At 40.6% G+C, this 16,307-nt stretch overlaps 1 protein-coding gene and 2 pseudogenes across 3 annotated transcripts in view; 1 reads left to right on the forward strand and 2 right to left on the reverse strand.

Moving 5' to 3' along the window:
• Positions 1–341: 341 nt before the first annotated feature.
• LOC309977188 (programmed cell death protein 5-like) lies at positions 342–853 on the forward strand (the record flags this gene model as incomplete). The annotated part of the gene is made up of 1 exon (XM_082863132.1): positions 342–853. The coding sequence occupies one exon, from the start codon at positions 342–344 to the stop codon at positions 687–689; it is 348 nt and encodes a 115-aa protein (XP_082719258.1). The 3' UTR covers positions 690–853.
• Positions 854–4,967: 4,114 nt separating this feature from the next.
• LOC309977264 (small nuclear ribonucleoprotein-associated protein B-like) overlaps positions 4,968–16,307 on the reverse strand; it is a 47,405-nt pseudogene continuing 36,065 nt past the window's right edge. The window contains exon 2 of the transcript XR_014327213.1: positions 4,968–5,725. The product of XR_014327213.1 is annotated as a small nuclear ribonucleoprotein-associated protein B-like (transcript). The remainder of the gene's footprint in view (positions 5,726–16,307) is intronic.
• Positions 5,873–6,094, reverse strand: LOC309976495 (SNRPN upstream reading frame protein-like; annotated as a pseudogene). Its single transcript has one exon. The product of its transcript is annotated as an SNRPN upstream reading frame protein-like (transcript).

Below are 16,307 nucleotides of genomic sequence, written 5' to 3' on the forward strand. Positions count from 1 at the left end.
AGCAGTTTTATGCGAGGGGGAGAAGTCTGGCAGGATACACTGTAACCCCCTGGACCCAAGTCACAGAAGCAAGAGGGCTACCCTCCAGGGACTTCTGTCCAAAAGCCTTGGAGCTCAGGACTGGGAGGATCTTCAATGTTTACACAGATTCCCAGTATGCATATACCATCCTCCATGCACACAGGGCTATTTGGAAGGAAAGAGGTATGCTTACTGCGGAGAAAAAACAGCTGGAACGTGGCTTAAGCTTACTGAAGCTCTCAGAAGTAGTACAGCTTCCCAGAGGTCTCTCTGGGTGGGCTGGAGCGTGGCCGCGGCTGCTCGCTCCAGACGGCCACACCATGGCAGAGGAGGAGCTTGAGGCGCTGAGGAAGCACAGGCAGGCCGAGCTGCAGGCGAAGCACAGGGACCCTGGCCATGTAGCACAACAGGAAGCAAAGCAAAGGGAAGCAGAAATGAGAAACAGTGCCTTAGCCCAAGTTCTGGATCAGTCAGCCCGGGCCCAATTAAGTAACTTAGCACTTGTAAAGCCTGAGAAAACTAAAGCAGTAGAGAATTGCCTTATACAGATGGCACGGTATGGACAACTAAGTGGGAAGGTATCAGAACAAGGTTTAATAGAAATCCTCGAAAAGGTAAGCCAACAAACAGAAAAGAAAACAACAGTTAAATTCAACAGAAAAAAGTAATGGACTCTGATGAAGATGACGATTATTGAATTTAAGACGTCTAGACACTGGGACTTAATGAAGCAATTCTAGGACAGATAACACTTGGCAGAAGTTAAGATCTTGATGGGATGTTTACTTTGTTTATTGTCTATATGCCTTCTAAAAATAAACTTGTTATGCAAAATTAAAGAAAAAAAAGTAGTACAGCTTCCAAAAAAGGTGGTGGTAACTCATCGTAGGGGGTCGCCAAAAGGGGGATGCAGAGGGAAACAACAAGGCAGATGCGATTGCCAAAAGGGTGGCCAGAGAACTAGTAACTTGGCAACTACCCCTCATACCTCGAAGGCCAGATCCATCCAATTATTCCCCAATCTGCATAAAGGAAGAATCAGACGAAGTGCAAAAACAGGGCTTCACCAGAGATCTAGGAGGCCATGGGTGGCTAGTTAATGAACACGAGCCATACTTCTTTCCCCAGCTGCAGCTTGTCAAGCCATCAGGGAGGCTCATCAAGAAACTCACTATGGGAGGGAAGCCCTATATAATTGGTTAGTTGAGGTCACCGTAACTCTTGGCATGAAAAGTATAATCAGTCAGATAGTTGAGACATGCTGCTCTTGCTAATACGTCGGCCATGTACCTTGACTTAACTGGTGTCCTTGTCACCCATGCCATGCGGCCCAGGCCCTGGGTGCAGAAACTGCTTTTATATAGAAGCTAGTTGTGTTCTATCAACAGGATGCCACAAAGGCCCACAACAAAACCAGACCAAACTGGCTAGATCCAAGGTAGCAGGCAAAGTAAACTAAAGGTCACCGCTTTTCTTCCCCTCATTTATGTTTCCATACCAACTCCTGAGAGCTGAACAACACCTGCCCAGATTCATTTCTGTGTTTGTTTCAAAAGTACCTCGTGTTTGGCAGAGATGTTTTGCAGCTGTACTTTGAGAGGTATATGTTTTGAGAGATATACAGTGGTCAACCGCCCCAAACCGGCTCTGAATTGACGGCAGGAACGCACCTGCGCAGATGAAACCTGGAGGTGTCTGCAAGTTACCTTTACTTCATTACCACACTAAGATCTCCACCCATAGGAGCATTTGTACTCTGCTAGACACAGTTTGTGCATGTGCAAGAGGGCCTTGCGTGTGCAAGAGGGCCTGAGGGACTGCGCATACCCGGGCTGTTCCTGGGAATCTCTGTCCTTTTCCCCAGTTTCTGATGACGCACTTACCTCTCACCCCTTAAAAGTCCCCCACTTTCCTCCTTTCAGGAAGAAGGTGCCTTTAGAGCATGAGCTACCCTTCTCCATTCCCTGGCCATTGAATAAAAGCCGGTCTTGTTTGCTTGCGCTAAACTCAATTTCATTATTGGCAGCACGAACCTGAGGGGGAAGGAACACCCTGACCGAGCCGGGGGGACTTCGGTTCAGCTAGGACCCCAAGAGGGGGGCCTCACGTCTAATTCTAATTTGGAGACAGACATCCTCTGTCTCCAAAAGGTTAAACTGTCTCACTCAGGGATACGAACAGTTATGGCCGAAGCCTGGTGACATACATAGCTAAAGGGAGCTGGGGAGTTCTGCTCCTCTACCCCGGGTTATGACGACGCCCGAAATCAGGAGGCAGTAGTTACAGAAAATGAACCTGCGCCCTTCAGCGCCCCTCGAGAATGAAGAGCAGGACAAAAGCCAGAGGAGGGATTTGCCACCGGTAAAGCCCATTAACAATTCCCAGGAAATAAAAATAAAAGCTGGGTAATAGTGTCTTACCTTTTTTTTTCTTTTCCTTTGTGCTTATTCAGTTTCACCTGCCCATAGGCTGCTACACGCAGAGGCCCTGTACCCAGCCCTTTGGACCAGAGTTCCTCGAGCCACACAGCTGCGCCCGACACCTCAGCTCCACGGCCCCGTGCACAGGGGCGACGCACAGCACTGCGATTCAAGATGGAGGCGGCGAGCCCGCGGGCGGAGACGCTATGCGTGACACCGTGACCTGGAGCGTGAGCAACACGCCTGCGCCAGACCCGCGAGAACTCGTCCCCGCTCCCCGCTAGGAGAACCCTAGCAGCCCTGCCCACGGCCCATGGGGAGAGCGCGAGCTCGCACCTCTCCATTTTTTGATCAAAGAATAAAACTTTCCTTTGCTTCTGAACCAAACAGTATATCATTCTATTTGGCTCCAACGACACTGGGCTGGAGGACCCTGCTGGGACCGAATTGAAAGGGTTGTTAACATTTTTGTTGATCAGTTTCTTGTTTACTTGTTGTCAGGTTCCCCCACTAGAATGTGAGCTCCAGTTACCACGTCTCTCCTGCTCAATTCAGTGCCCCAAACCGCACCTGCCCGATAGGGGCACTCAGTAAATGTGAGAATAAAGATAATACTAAAAGAATGAGAGAATGCATGAGCAGACTTTGATTACAGACATCCCACGACAGACTAGTCTCCAAGGGTGACCTACAGCATGTAACTCGAACTACATTCCATAGAAAGAAGCAGGCCCTGGGAATTCCCTGCCGGTCCAGTGGTTAGGACCCCACACTTCCACTACCGAGGGCCGGTCAACTAAGATCCCGCAAGTCGAGCAGTGGCCAAAAAAAAAAAAAAAAAAGCATGCCCTGAAGTTCTTAATCCCTGATCTAGAGTTATCACATATTTGAGCACACACTCAACCTACTAAAATGAATGATACAGAATATGTGATGATATGCTTTTAATCTTTTATGCAAAGTTAAATATAGGATAATATACACAACCATTTTCTTCCTTTCGAAACATCACAATTCATCATTCTAATCAGGGCAGGTATGCACCAAGCCCTGCTGGCAGTGTGTTTCCAATTTCTTTATCCACCTCTCCTTTGCTGTACCGCCATCCACTTGCTAACTACACAGTCCTCAGTATCATATTTAGGAGTTTAATTCTGGTAAGAAGTGGATGTTCCCTTTTTCTTTGGCAATTATGGCCAAGTTGCTGGTGCTCTGAGTAACTATTAGCATTGTAATTAGTCACGTAGATGTCTATTTTATTCAACGTATTCATTATCATTTGAAATTATTTATTGTCTCTCCAATAACATGTCAGCTGCATGACAACAGAAATCTTGTCATAATTGTTCTCCTTATATCCCTCTCCCCACCCCATCCCCAGTGCATAAAACACTACTAAACTCAACACTGGCACTTAATAAATTTTTGGATGAAAGTACAAATGATTGAATAAATGAATGAACCAATGAACTGTGTCTCATTGTTAGCTATGGATTTCATGTGTAAGATGTCTTTCTATTCTTGTCTGTTTCATCAGCTTTAGCTGTACTGAGTTACCCATGTAAACACAGGCAGAATATAGAAACCTAGCTTCAGTCAATGGTCATTATTTCTAGAATAAATCCAAACTGAATGATGTTAATTTTGTGTCCCATGTTCCTCATACGCAAACTCAGTGAAGCAGATGCTGTCATTGCTCTGACACCATCTGCAGCTCCTTATATACCAAGGACTGCTTCTCTTCCTGATGATGTCTTGGAATATGATAACATGACAGTGCCTAGGAATTAATGCCTCAGAAGCAATCCTCAATTAATGAAGGGTAGGAGCTGACGGATAAAATCTAACGCTTCCCTGTCCTTCAGTGAAACAATGCTGAGGCATATTCTATACAGCATTTCCAGTGGCATTTGGAGCCCTGGTTGCCCATGGCAGACACCACCAATTAACAGAACTTATTTGGTTTTCCTCCCTTCCTTGACTGACTTCTCCACTCTCTCATAGAAGACAGAGCACCTGATATCATTGCCCTGGGATTGAATCCAAATCCTTGTCCCCAGGTCTCCTTTTGGGATGATACGAGGTAAGACATTGGAGAATTATGTAAGTATCTATCACATACAGTTGTTGAAAGGATTCACTGAGTTAATACAAGTAAAGTGATTAGAAGAGTGCCTGGGATGTAGTCTATGGTTCATAAATGTTATTTGTGAGTTGTTATCTAGTATTATTTGTCTCCTCTGACCTACTTCCCCTTAATTTTGCCAGTATTGGTTCTCTATTTGGGTCCACACCTTTCCTCTTGATAGTTGTCTCAATCCCCAATCAATCTCTGAAATTTCTAGATGAAGTTCATCTACCTCCTTTTGAACCCATTTTTCTTTATTGCTCTATGCATTATTAGCTAATATTAATGCAGCAGAGGGGACAAAAGCTCACAAACACTACACACATTGCACAAGACGCACTGCAGGAAAACAGTGACTAAGAAGGATCAATAGTATCCTAGGGTCTTGGTGGCCACATTCACGGTGGAGCTGGACCTCTTACTCCTGGGGGAGGGGGTCTCATTCCTGGAGGGGGCATGCCTATTGGAGTCCCTCAAGTAGGGGAAGCCTAATTGGTGGGCCCATGGGTGGTCCCATACCAGGTGCAGGAGCCATAATTCCTGGAGGTAGGGTTTCTCAACCAACAGGTGTGGGGGCAGTCCCCTGTCCTGGTGGATATTGAGTTGGGGCTCCAGCAGTGCTGGCAGTAGCAGCACCTGCAGCAGCTGCTACAATGCCTCTTCCCTGTAGGGTCATTACTTGTTGGGATGCCTCCCCGGCAACCCCTCAGACAGGGCCTGCTAATCTAGCAGGAGCCTGGGGAATTGGAACACCGGGTGGAACACCTCTGCCAGCTGGTCTGCCAACCGCAGGGCCTCCTCCAGCTCCAGCAAGTGATATCCAAGCAATGCCAGTATCTTTGGGGGGTGGTCCCTCCACAGTCATGGAAACCAAGTTCTCCTGGCACAGCAACACCAGATCCAAAGCCCGCTTTTCTTCACGCTCTGGCTGCTTCGAATTCTTTGGCTTGATCTTCCTGAACTCATCACAATCACAGAGCATCAAGTTCATATGCTTGTCAAAAGCTTTAAAGGTGCCAGTGAAGATCCAATCATCGTGCAGGACACATCTCACCCTGTAGTCAATGTGCTGCAGCATCTTGCTGCTCTTCCCCACAGTCATGACTGCTGCTCCACCAAATCCAATGCCACAGGAACGTTTCGGGATCCTTAAGACCTAAGGGAAGGCTACAGATTAAGGTACGTCGACGGTTCTCCACCAAACAATGCAAGTTGGGGCAGAAGCTTCAAACAATAGATAGAGCCTGTTTTTATATTGTTTGTGTTCTCCTGAAATCAGCTACCTGGATGTTCCAATACTGCTTTAACAACCTCTCGGTATCTCAGCTAAGAATGCCTGGCTCAGTTCTGCATGGAAATCCACCACAGGGACTTGCTGCTGCTGCTACTGAGATGGCCTCGGGTACAGGTGACACTCCTGGTTGCTCAGTGAGGCTATCCTTCTATGTTTAACTTGGACTTCTACCTCTGGTACGTGCTGTTCAACAGTCCACCTCAGGTGTAAATGGTCCCTGGCCCACTCCATCACACCGCTGGCCTCAGAACAGAACAGAACAGGTCAGGCATCTCCAGCAGCCGCCCCACTCTGCACTGCTCCTGCCACGGCAGCACCATCCAATCACTCTGGCTCAGGCCACATGGCTGGCCACACCCCTGAACCCACTTTTGATAGCTGCCTTTCAACTTGCCTTTCTCTAGGTCATCCCCAACAGCTTCAGAGGTAAGAAAGTGAAACTCGACAGATCTGATTTAAAAGACTTACATCACTGCTGAGAAATAGCTGAGGACACTCAGGTTTTCCTGCTTGGCCATTTTCCCCCTGGAGAGATATATTGCTAAAGCACCTGCTAGGTGAGCATTTAAGAACAATTATAGTAGATCCAACTGACCGAGTGTTGCTGGAAAGCTCATTGTCCTTTCTTACTGGTGTCAGTGCTCTGAATTTCTTGAGTTAATTTTCAGCTAAGATTTATTCTAGAACAATTCCAGAATGTCTGACTTTACAAAGCAGATGTGTCAATTCCCTTAATGTGTTATGAGCTATGACTTCGCTATATAAAAATCCTTAGAATACAGTCAGGCAGTCACCTTTTTGATATTCATTTTTATCCTTTCTCCCAATGACTAAAGGCTATGAAACACTGTGAATATGCAATAAATACATCTTAATGGATTGGTATTAAAATTATAAAACAGTAAATTCTCTTTTGCATGTGGATATCTCTGTAACAACCAGATAATCTCTATTTAAACTAGCTGCCCCAAGAACCCTCCTACACTGTTGGTGGGAATGTATGTTGGTGTAGCTACTACAGAAAACAGTATGGAGGGTCCTCAGAAAACTAAAAGTAGAACTACCATATGATCCAGCAATCCCACTCCTGGGCATACACCTGGACAAAACTATAATTCAAAAAGATACATGTGGGCTTCCCTGGTGGCGCAGTGGTTGAGAGTCCGCCTGCCAATGCGGGGGACACGGGTTTATGCCCTGGTTTGGGAGGATCTCACATGCCGTGGAGCGGCTGGGCCCGTGAGTCATGGCCGCTGGGCCTGCGCGTCCGGAGCCTGTGCTCCGCAACGGGAGAGGCCACAACAGTGAGAGGCCTGCGTACTGCAAAAAAAAAAAAAAAACAAACAAAAAACATGCATGCACCCCTATGTTTATAGCAGCACTATTCCCAATAGCCAAACTTGGAAACAACTTACGTGTCCATCTACAGATGAATGGATAAAGAAGATGTGGTACATATATATACAATGGAATAAGACTCAGCCATAAAAAAATAAGGAAATAATGCCATTTGCAGCAACATGGATGCAACTAAAAATTATCATGCTAAGTGAAGCAAGTCAGAAAGAGAAAGACAAATAACATGTGATATCACTTATATGTGGAATGTAAAATATGGCAAAAATGAACCTATCTACAAAACATAAACAGACTCACAGTAAAAGAGAACACACTTGTGGTTGCCAAGGGGGTGGGGGGAGAGAGCGAGGGATGGACTGGAAGTTTGGGGTTAGTAGATGCAAACTATTACATTCAGAATGCATAAACAATAAGGTCCTACTGTATAGCACAGGGAACTGTATCTAATCTCCTGGGATAAAGGACAATGGAAAATAATATAAAAAAAGAATGTATATATGTATATAACTGAGTCACTTCACTGTACAGCAGAAATTAGCACAACATGGTATATCAACTATACTTAAAAAATTAAAAATATTCTATCAAACATTTAGAGAAGAGCTAACACCTATCCTTATCAAACTTCCAAAATATAGCAGAAGGAGGAACACTCCCAAACTCATTCTACGAGGCCACCATCACCTTGATACCAAAACCAGACAAAGATGTCACAAAAAAAGAAAACTACAGGTCAATATCACTGATGAACATAGATGCAAAAATCTTCAACAAAAGCCTAGCAAACAGAATCCAACAGCACATTAAAAGGATCATACATCATGATCAAGTGGGGTTTATCCCAGGAATGTAAGGATACACCCATTTATGATTAAAAACCCTCCAGAAAGTAGGCATAGAGGGAACTTATGTCAACATAATAAAGGCCATATATGACAAACCCACAGCCAACATCGTTCTCAATGGTGAAAAACTGAAAACATTTCCTCTCAGATCCGGAACAACAAAAGGTTGCCCACTCTCACCACTATTATTCAAAAGAGTTTTGGAAGTCCTAGCCACTGCAATCAGAGAAGAAAAATAAATAAAAGGAATCCAAATTGGAAAAGAAGAAGTAAAACTGTCACTGTTGGCAGATGATACTATACATAGGTAATCCTAAAGATGCTACCAGAAAACTACTAGAGCTAATCAATGAATTCAGTAAAGTAGCAGGATACAAAATTAATGCACAGAAATCTCTTGCATTCTTATACAGTAATGATGAAAAATTGGAAAGAGAAAATAAGGAAACACTCCCATTTACCATGGCAACAAAAAGAATAAAATACCTAAGAATAAACCTCCTAAGGAGGCAAAAGACCTGTATGCAGAAAACTATAAGACACTGATGAAAGAACTTAAAGATGATACAAATAGATGGAGAGATATACCATGTTCTTGGATTGGAAGAATCAATATTGTGAAAATGACTATACTACCCAAAGCAATCTACAGATTCAATGCAATCCCTATCAAACTACCAATGGCATTTTTCACAGAACTAGAACAAAAAATGTCACAATTTGTATGGAAACACAAAAGACCACGAATAGCCAAAGCAATCTTAAGAAAGAAAAACAGAGCTGGAGGAATCAGGCTCCCTGACTTCAGACTATACTACAAAGCTACAGTAATCAAGATAATATGGTACGGGCACAAAAACAGACATATAGATCAATGGAACAGGATAGAAAGTTCACAGATAAACCCAGACACATATGGTCACCTTATTTTTGATAAAGGAGGCAAGAATACACAATGGAGAAAAGACAGCCTCTTCAAATAAGTGGTGCTAGGAAAACTGGACAGCTACATGTACAAGAATGAAATTACAACACTCCCTAACACCAAACACAAAAATAAACTCAAAATGGATTAAAAACCTAAATGTAATGCCAGACACTATAAAACTCTTAGAGGAAAACATAGGGAGAACACTCTATGACATAAATCACAGCAAGATCCCTTTTGACCCATCTCCTAGAGAAATGGAAATAAAAACAAAAATAAACAAATGGGACCTAGTGAAACTTAAACGCTTTTGCACAGCAAAGGAAACAATAAAAAAGAAAAGACAACCCTCAGAATGGGAGAAAATATTTGCAAATGAAGCAACTGACAAAGGATTAATCTCTAAAATTTACAAGCTGCTCATGCAGCTCAATATCAAAAAAACAAACAATCCACTCCAAAAATGGCCAGAAGACCTAAGTAGACATTTCTCCAAAGAAGATATACAGATTGCCAACAAACACATGAAAGGATGCTTAACATCACTAATCATTAGAGAAATGCAAATCAAAACTACAATGAGGTATCACCTCACACCAGTCAGAGTGGCCATCATCAAAAAATCTACAAACAATAAATGCTGGAGAGGGTGTGGAGAAAAGGGAACCCTCCTGCACTGTTGGTGGGAATGTAAATTGATACAGCCACTATGGAGAACAGTATGGAGGTTCCTTAAAAAACTAAAAATAGAGCTACCATATGACCCAGCCATCCCACTACTGGGCATATACCCTGAGAAAACCATAATTCAAAAAGAGGCATGTACCAAAATGTTCATGCAGTTCTATTTACAATAGCCAGGAGATGGAAACAACCTAAGTGTCCATCATTGGATGAATGGATATAGAAGATGTGGCACATATATACAATGGAATATTACTCAGCCATAAAAAGAAACAAAATTGAGTTATTTGTAGTGAGGTGGATGGACCTAGAGTCTGTCATACAGAGTGAAGTAAGTCAGAAAGAGAAAAACCAATACCATCTGCTAACACATATATATGGAATCTAAAAGGAAAAACAGGTTCTGATGAACCTAGGGGCAGGACAGGAATAAAGACACAGACGTAGAGAATGGACTTGAGGACACAGAGAGGGGGAAGGGTAAGCTGGGACGAAGTGAGAGAGTAGCACTGACATATATACACTACCAAATGTAAAACAGATAGCTAGTGGGAAGCAGCCACATAGCACAGGGAGATCAGCTCAGTGCTTTGTGTCCACCTAGAGGGGTGGGATAGGGAGGGTGGGAGGGAGATGAAAGAGGGAGGAGATATGGGAATATATGTATAACTGATTCACTTTGTTATAAAGCAGAAACTAACACACCATTGTAAAGCAATTATACTCCAATAAAGATGTTAAAAAAATAAAAGATAAAATAAAAAATAAACCCGATGCCCCAAAATTTATAACCAAAGTTATAGATATTAAAATACCTTTGTGATGAATTAGTCTGACATAATTGTGATATATATAATGAGGATGTCTTGACTTTATTTTAAATTGTGGTGAAATATACATAAGATAAAATTTACCATTTAACCATTTTGAGGTTAATACAGTTCAGCAGTGTTAAGTACACTCACATTTTGGTACAAGCAATCTCAAAATTTCTTTTCATCTTGCAAAACTGAAATGCTACACCCATTAAACAATTCATTTCCCCTTACCCTGAGTCACTGGCAACTAAACTCCTTTCTCTCTCTATGTTTTTTTTTACTCTAGGTACTTCATATAAATGGAATCACACAGCATTTGCCTTTTTGCATCTGTCTTATTTCACTTAGCAGAATGTCCTCAAGGTTCATCCATGTTGTAGCATGCATTAGAATTCCCCTCCTTTTTAAGGCTGAATAATACTCCATTGTATGTACACACCACATTTTGTTTATCCATTCATCCATCGATGGACACCTGAATTGTACCAACTTTGGGGCAATTATGTATAATGCTGCTATGAACATGGTTGTGCAAACACCTCTTTGAGACCCTGCTTTCAATCCTTTTAGGTATATACACAGAAGTGGGATTGCTGAATCATATAGTAATTACATTCTTAATTTGGGGGGAACTGTTATACTGTTTTCCATGGCAGCTGCACCATTTTATATTTCCACAAAGAGTGCACAAGGACCACAATTTCTCTACAAGGTGACTCCATTTTTTCAACTATCTCTAAATGTTACCACATCTTGGTCTCCATTTCCTTTTAGCCTTTCTTATAAATATCCTATTTACATACTCGTATTTACCTGTGAACAATTTTTTAAAACTAATATTCACTGAGTGCCTACCTTGGTCTTGGGGATTTTTTTTTTCATTGAGTAAGCACTAGCCCCTAAGCTCTAGAACCTCTCTGACTAGTATAATATGTATAAAAATACGTGAAAATTACAATACGATATGAAATTGTCTCATATACATATGTAAAAAAATACTGTAACAATGTCAGTTGACGTTTCAAAGAGAATACAGCATTGTGGGTTGTTTTTTTCCTAACATCTTTATTGGAGTATAATTGCTTTACAATGGTGTGTTAGTTCCTGCTGTATAACGAAGTGAATCAGCTATACATATACATATGTTCCCATATCTCTTCCCTCTTGCATCTCCCTCCCACCCTCCCTACCCCACCCCTCTAGGTGGTCACAAAGCACGGAGCTGATCTCCCTGTGCTATGCAGCTGCTTCCCACTAGCTATCGATTTTACATTTGGTTGTGTATATATGTCAGTGCTACTCTCTCACTTCGTCCCAGCTTACCCTTCCCCCTCCCCATGTCCTCTAGTCCATTCTCTACATCTGGGTCTTTATTCCTGTCCTGCCCCTAGGTTCTTCATGACATTTTTTTTTCTTAAATTCCATATATATGTGTTAGCATAAGGTATTTGTCTCTCTTTCTGACTTACTTCACTCTGTATGACAGACTCTAGGTCTATCCACCTCATTACAAATAGCTTAATTTCATTTCTTTTTATGTCTGAGTAATATTCCATTGTATATATGTGCCACATCTTCTATATCCATTCATCCAATGATGGACACTTAGGTTGCTTCCATGTCCTGGCTATTGTAAATAGAGCTGCAAAAACATTTTGGTACATGACTCTTTTTGAATTATGGTTTTCTCAGGGTATATGCCCGGTAGTGGGATTGCTGCGTCATACCGTAGTTCTATTTGCAGTTTTTTAAGGAACCTCCATACTGTTCTCCATAGTGGCTGTATCAATTTACATTCCCACCAACAGTGCAGGAGGGTTCCCTTTTCTCCACACCCTCTCCAGCATTTATTGTTTGTAGATTTTTTGATGATGGCCACTCTGACTGGTGTGAAGTAATACCTCATTGTAGTTTTGATTTGCATTTCTCTAATGATTAGTGATGCTGAGAATTCTTTCATGTGTTTGTTGGCAATCTGCATATTTTCTTTGGACAGCTACATGTAAAAGAATGAAATTAGAACACTCCCTAACACCATACACAAAAATAAACTCAAAATGGATTAAAGACCTAAATGTAAGGCCAGACACTATCAAACTCTTAGAGGAAAACATAGGCAGAACACTCTATGACATAAATCACAGCAAGATCCTTTTTCACCCACCTTCTAGAAAAATGGAAATAAAAACAAAAATAAACAAATGGGACCTAATGAAACTTAAAAGCCTTTGCACAGCAAAGGAAACCATAAACAAGATGAAAAGACAACCCTCAGAATGGGAGAAGATGTTTGCAAACGAAGCAACCGACAGAGGATTAATCTTCAAAATATACAAGCAGCTCATGCAGCTCAATATCAAAAAAACAAACAACCCAATCCAAAAATGGGCAGAAGACCTAAATAGACATTTTGATCTAGACTGCTGAGAAGGAGTTTCAAGTTGAAAAGAAAGTGTAAGGGAAAAGTGCATTATAAACTGGCAATAACATATGTACAAAGACAGATGGGTTTGAGAGACTGGGACCAGTTTGGTCCCCAAACGTATTAAATGTCATGCAAAATTCTTGTTTATGTTTGTATCAATGCATATAATTAAAATTTCATTCATGAAAGTATAAAATGGAATGGAGATAGAGTCCATCCCCCAGATTAGTTGCCTTTTGTAATCAAGCCCAACACACACCCAAGCATAACTTTGTTATTAGACCACCGTGATTTAGCCAGTCATCTGGGATTGTGACAGGGGCAGAAGGTAGATGCCCCACGGTCAATCTGATATGGAGTGTTTAAAGAAACCCATGAACCATGTCTCCATTAATTTGATCATGTCATAGAACCACTGTAACCGTAAGTAAGGGTCTCTCTGTATGGGGCACCATGATAGACATTCCTTTAAGAGAGTCCTCATCATCCTTGCATGACTAAAATCAAAGTCACAGAAAACTGATGCAGACAGATTCCAAGAACATCTGAATATAAAGTTTCATCTAATTACATTTATTTATTTTACTTATTTTTGGCTGAGTCAGGTCTCAGTTGTGGCACGCGAGATCTTTGTTGAGGCATGCAGGATTTTCATCGTGGTGCACCGGCTTCTCCCTAGTTGTGGTGTGCGGGTTTTCTCTTCTCTAGTTGTGGCGCGCAGCCTCCAGGGTGCATGGGCTCTGTAGTTTATGGCACGTGGGCTCTAGTTGAAGTGCATGAGCTCAGTAGTTGTGGCACAGGGCTCAGCTGTCCCGCAGCATGTGGGATCTTAGTTCCCTAACCAGGGATCAACCCCACATCCCCTGCATTGCAAGGCGGATTCTTTACCACTGGACCACCATCAAATTATAAACCTACACAAATGTATATGTCATATATATATATATATATATTTATATATATATATATAAATATATATATATATGACAGGTATACTTATATATATATATATGGGGATATATATATACACATATATACACTAAAATATTACTGAAATTTTATATATATATAAAACTACTTAGGGTACATATATCCTAAAGAAAGAATGCATACTGTAGAACAGAGGATAAGTAGGTGTCATTGGCAGGTATGTATATTAATAGAGTGGGTCAGTGGATCTTTGGGGAAAAGTCACTACTTCTTGCATCTATCAGGAAAGTTCACTCAAGGATGTTTTGGGAAAGTTCAATTTTTAAAGATGATCTACACTTTGCACATAAAGAGCTAACCATTAAGGTAGTAAATCATAGATCACAGTTAGTTAACGTTACCTAGATAGCAGAAAAAGGCATTATTCATATGTAAAAAGTAAAAAATTTACTACCAAAGTAATGTTATCAGGTGTCTCATTATTTTTACCCATGGAAAGAATGATACACAAATCTTTCATTAATATTTGGGTGCATATAAGCTAACCTTTTTTCTCTATCCCCAGAGCCAACATTTGTGTAATTATTTGATATATATAATTTTTTTATCAAAAGCATTGGTGCACATCAGTGAGAACTTTCAACCACCTTGAAAATGACTTTTAGAATATTTCATTAGCAGACTGTCTTTCAGAGCCTGAGATGACATTCATGTTTCTTCATACTAGTCTTTCATCCATAAAACCCTTTGTTCTGCTGAACAGTTTTCAGACAATGTGGGCAATCAAAAAAAAAAAAAGGAAAGAAAGAAAAGAAAGCATCCATTCCAGCATTTGATCAGTCTTATTCAAATCCCATCTATTAATAATCTTTTTAAATCTTTCTAAGAATTTTATTTCCCTTCTTTCAGTATCATATTATTTCAAAAAAAAAAAAAACAAAAAACACCTCCCCAAGCTTAAGGAAATGGGAGCTTGATATTTCACAGGAGTGAGGCACAATTCATGGTTATATTTGATCCATTTTTATCACTTTCAATAAAGTATATGGGAAAATAACAGCTGTGTTCATTTCGAAGATTTATTTTTAATTACAGAAGATTGAATTTGCAGCACTCAAACAATTGGGGAAAAAAACACTCAATTACTTAAGTAGCATTATATACACCAAAAAAATAATATGTTCAGAATGAAATAATCCAAATAGTAAAGTAGATATTTTTCAGTATTTTAATAACAATCAAATGTTAAGTGATTATTTTGAGGAGCAATGTATTTATAACACATCCTGTAAAGTGGGTGTGTTTTGGAACCACAAAGACTCAGGACTATGTACAACATGGAAATCCACTGTGTCTAGTCTCCACAAGGCAAGAATCACGTTGACTCTCTCAACCCTTCCAATATTTATGTGCAAAATGTGTATCATTTCAGCTGATCTCTTTTGGAAGCTTAAAAATGGAGCTATTCCTAAACAAGTAAAATTTTAATGTATCTTGGCATGTGAAAGTACATGACCTGTGAAATATGTACATTTCAGAAGCAGAAAATTCTGCTTTTCCTATACAACTATGCCTACTAATCCTACTATGGTAATTTAAACAACTACTTGGAGAGTTTAATCTTAAGGGTTAAAAACAAACCACTAAAATCTGAGAAACACCAAGTTCAACTTGATTTACTATCTTTTATATATTACGCTTCTGCCTGTCATATAAAGGCCCCAGGGGCCAGACTGAAATGTGCCAGATTCCTTTTCATAATAGAGATTTTAATTTCACCTTTTGTTCTAGAACTTAGAATTTCCAAGTTTCGTTATGTTTTAACATTTTGTTGTTCAGGCTAGTTTGCTTTTATCATACTTTGTGATATTATGGTTTGTAAACGAAATAAAAAGTAGAATTTGGTTTCAAATTGTGTAACTTAGAACAGAGAAATGGAAATTGTCAAAAAATTAAAGGGTTAGAAGAAGCAAGATTCTTTCTATACTTTTCTTTCCAAAAATATTACCAAGAATTTTTAAATATGTCAAAATACCTCTTAAACAAGAGAACCATATCTAAAATAGTCATAGAGTACTTAAAGCAACTTTCTACCCCCTTCAGCCAATTAGACAGGAAATATTTCTCAGTCAGTCTTAGAACTCAGACACTGTAACAGCACGTTGGAAATGGAACCAGTTAAGATGGGAGAAAAACTACTTTCTAGAAAAGCCTTCCAAAGAAGCTTCATGGAGAGAAAGAGTTTAGCAATACACTTAAATTCACATGAGAGATGTTCCAGCATTTGTGCAAAGCTGATATGACTTGTCAAATAAGAATCAAACTTTCTCTGGGTAGGAGGAGTCAAAACTCTTTTAAGGAAAACTACTTATGGGAGGAACAAAAGGAGTGATGAAAGTGAGATGTATAGCATATACTGAAGAGGGATGGGGCTCTACTGAAGAGATAAATAGCT

This window comes from Leucopleurus acutus (assembly GCF_964270905.1).
Source record: "Leucopleurus acutus genome assembly, chromosome: 20".
Lineage (NCBI taxonomy): Eukaryota > Metazoa > Chordata > Mammalia > Artiodactyla > Delphinidae > Leucopleurus > Leucopleurus acutus.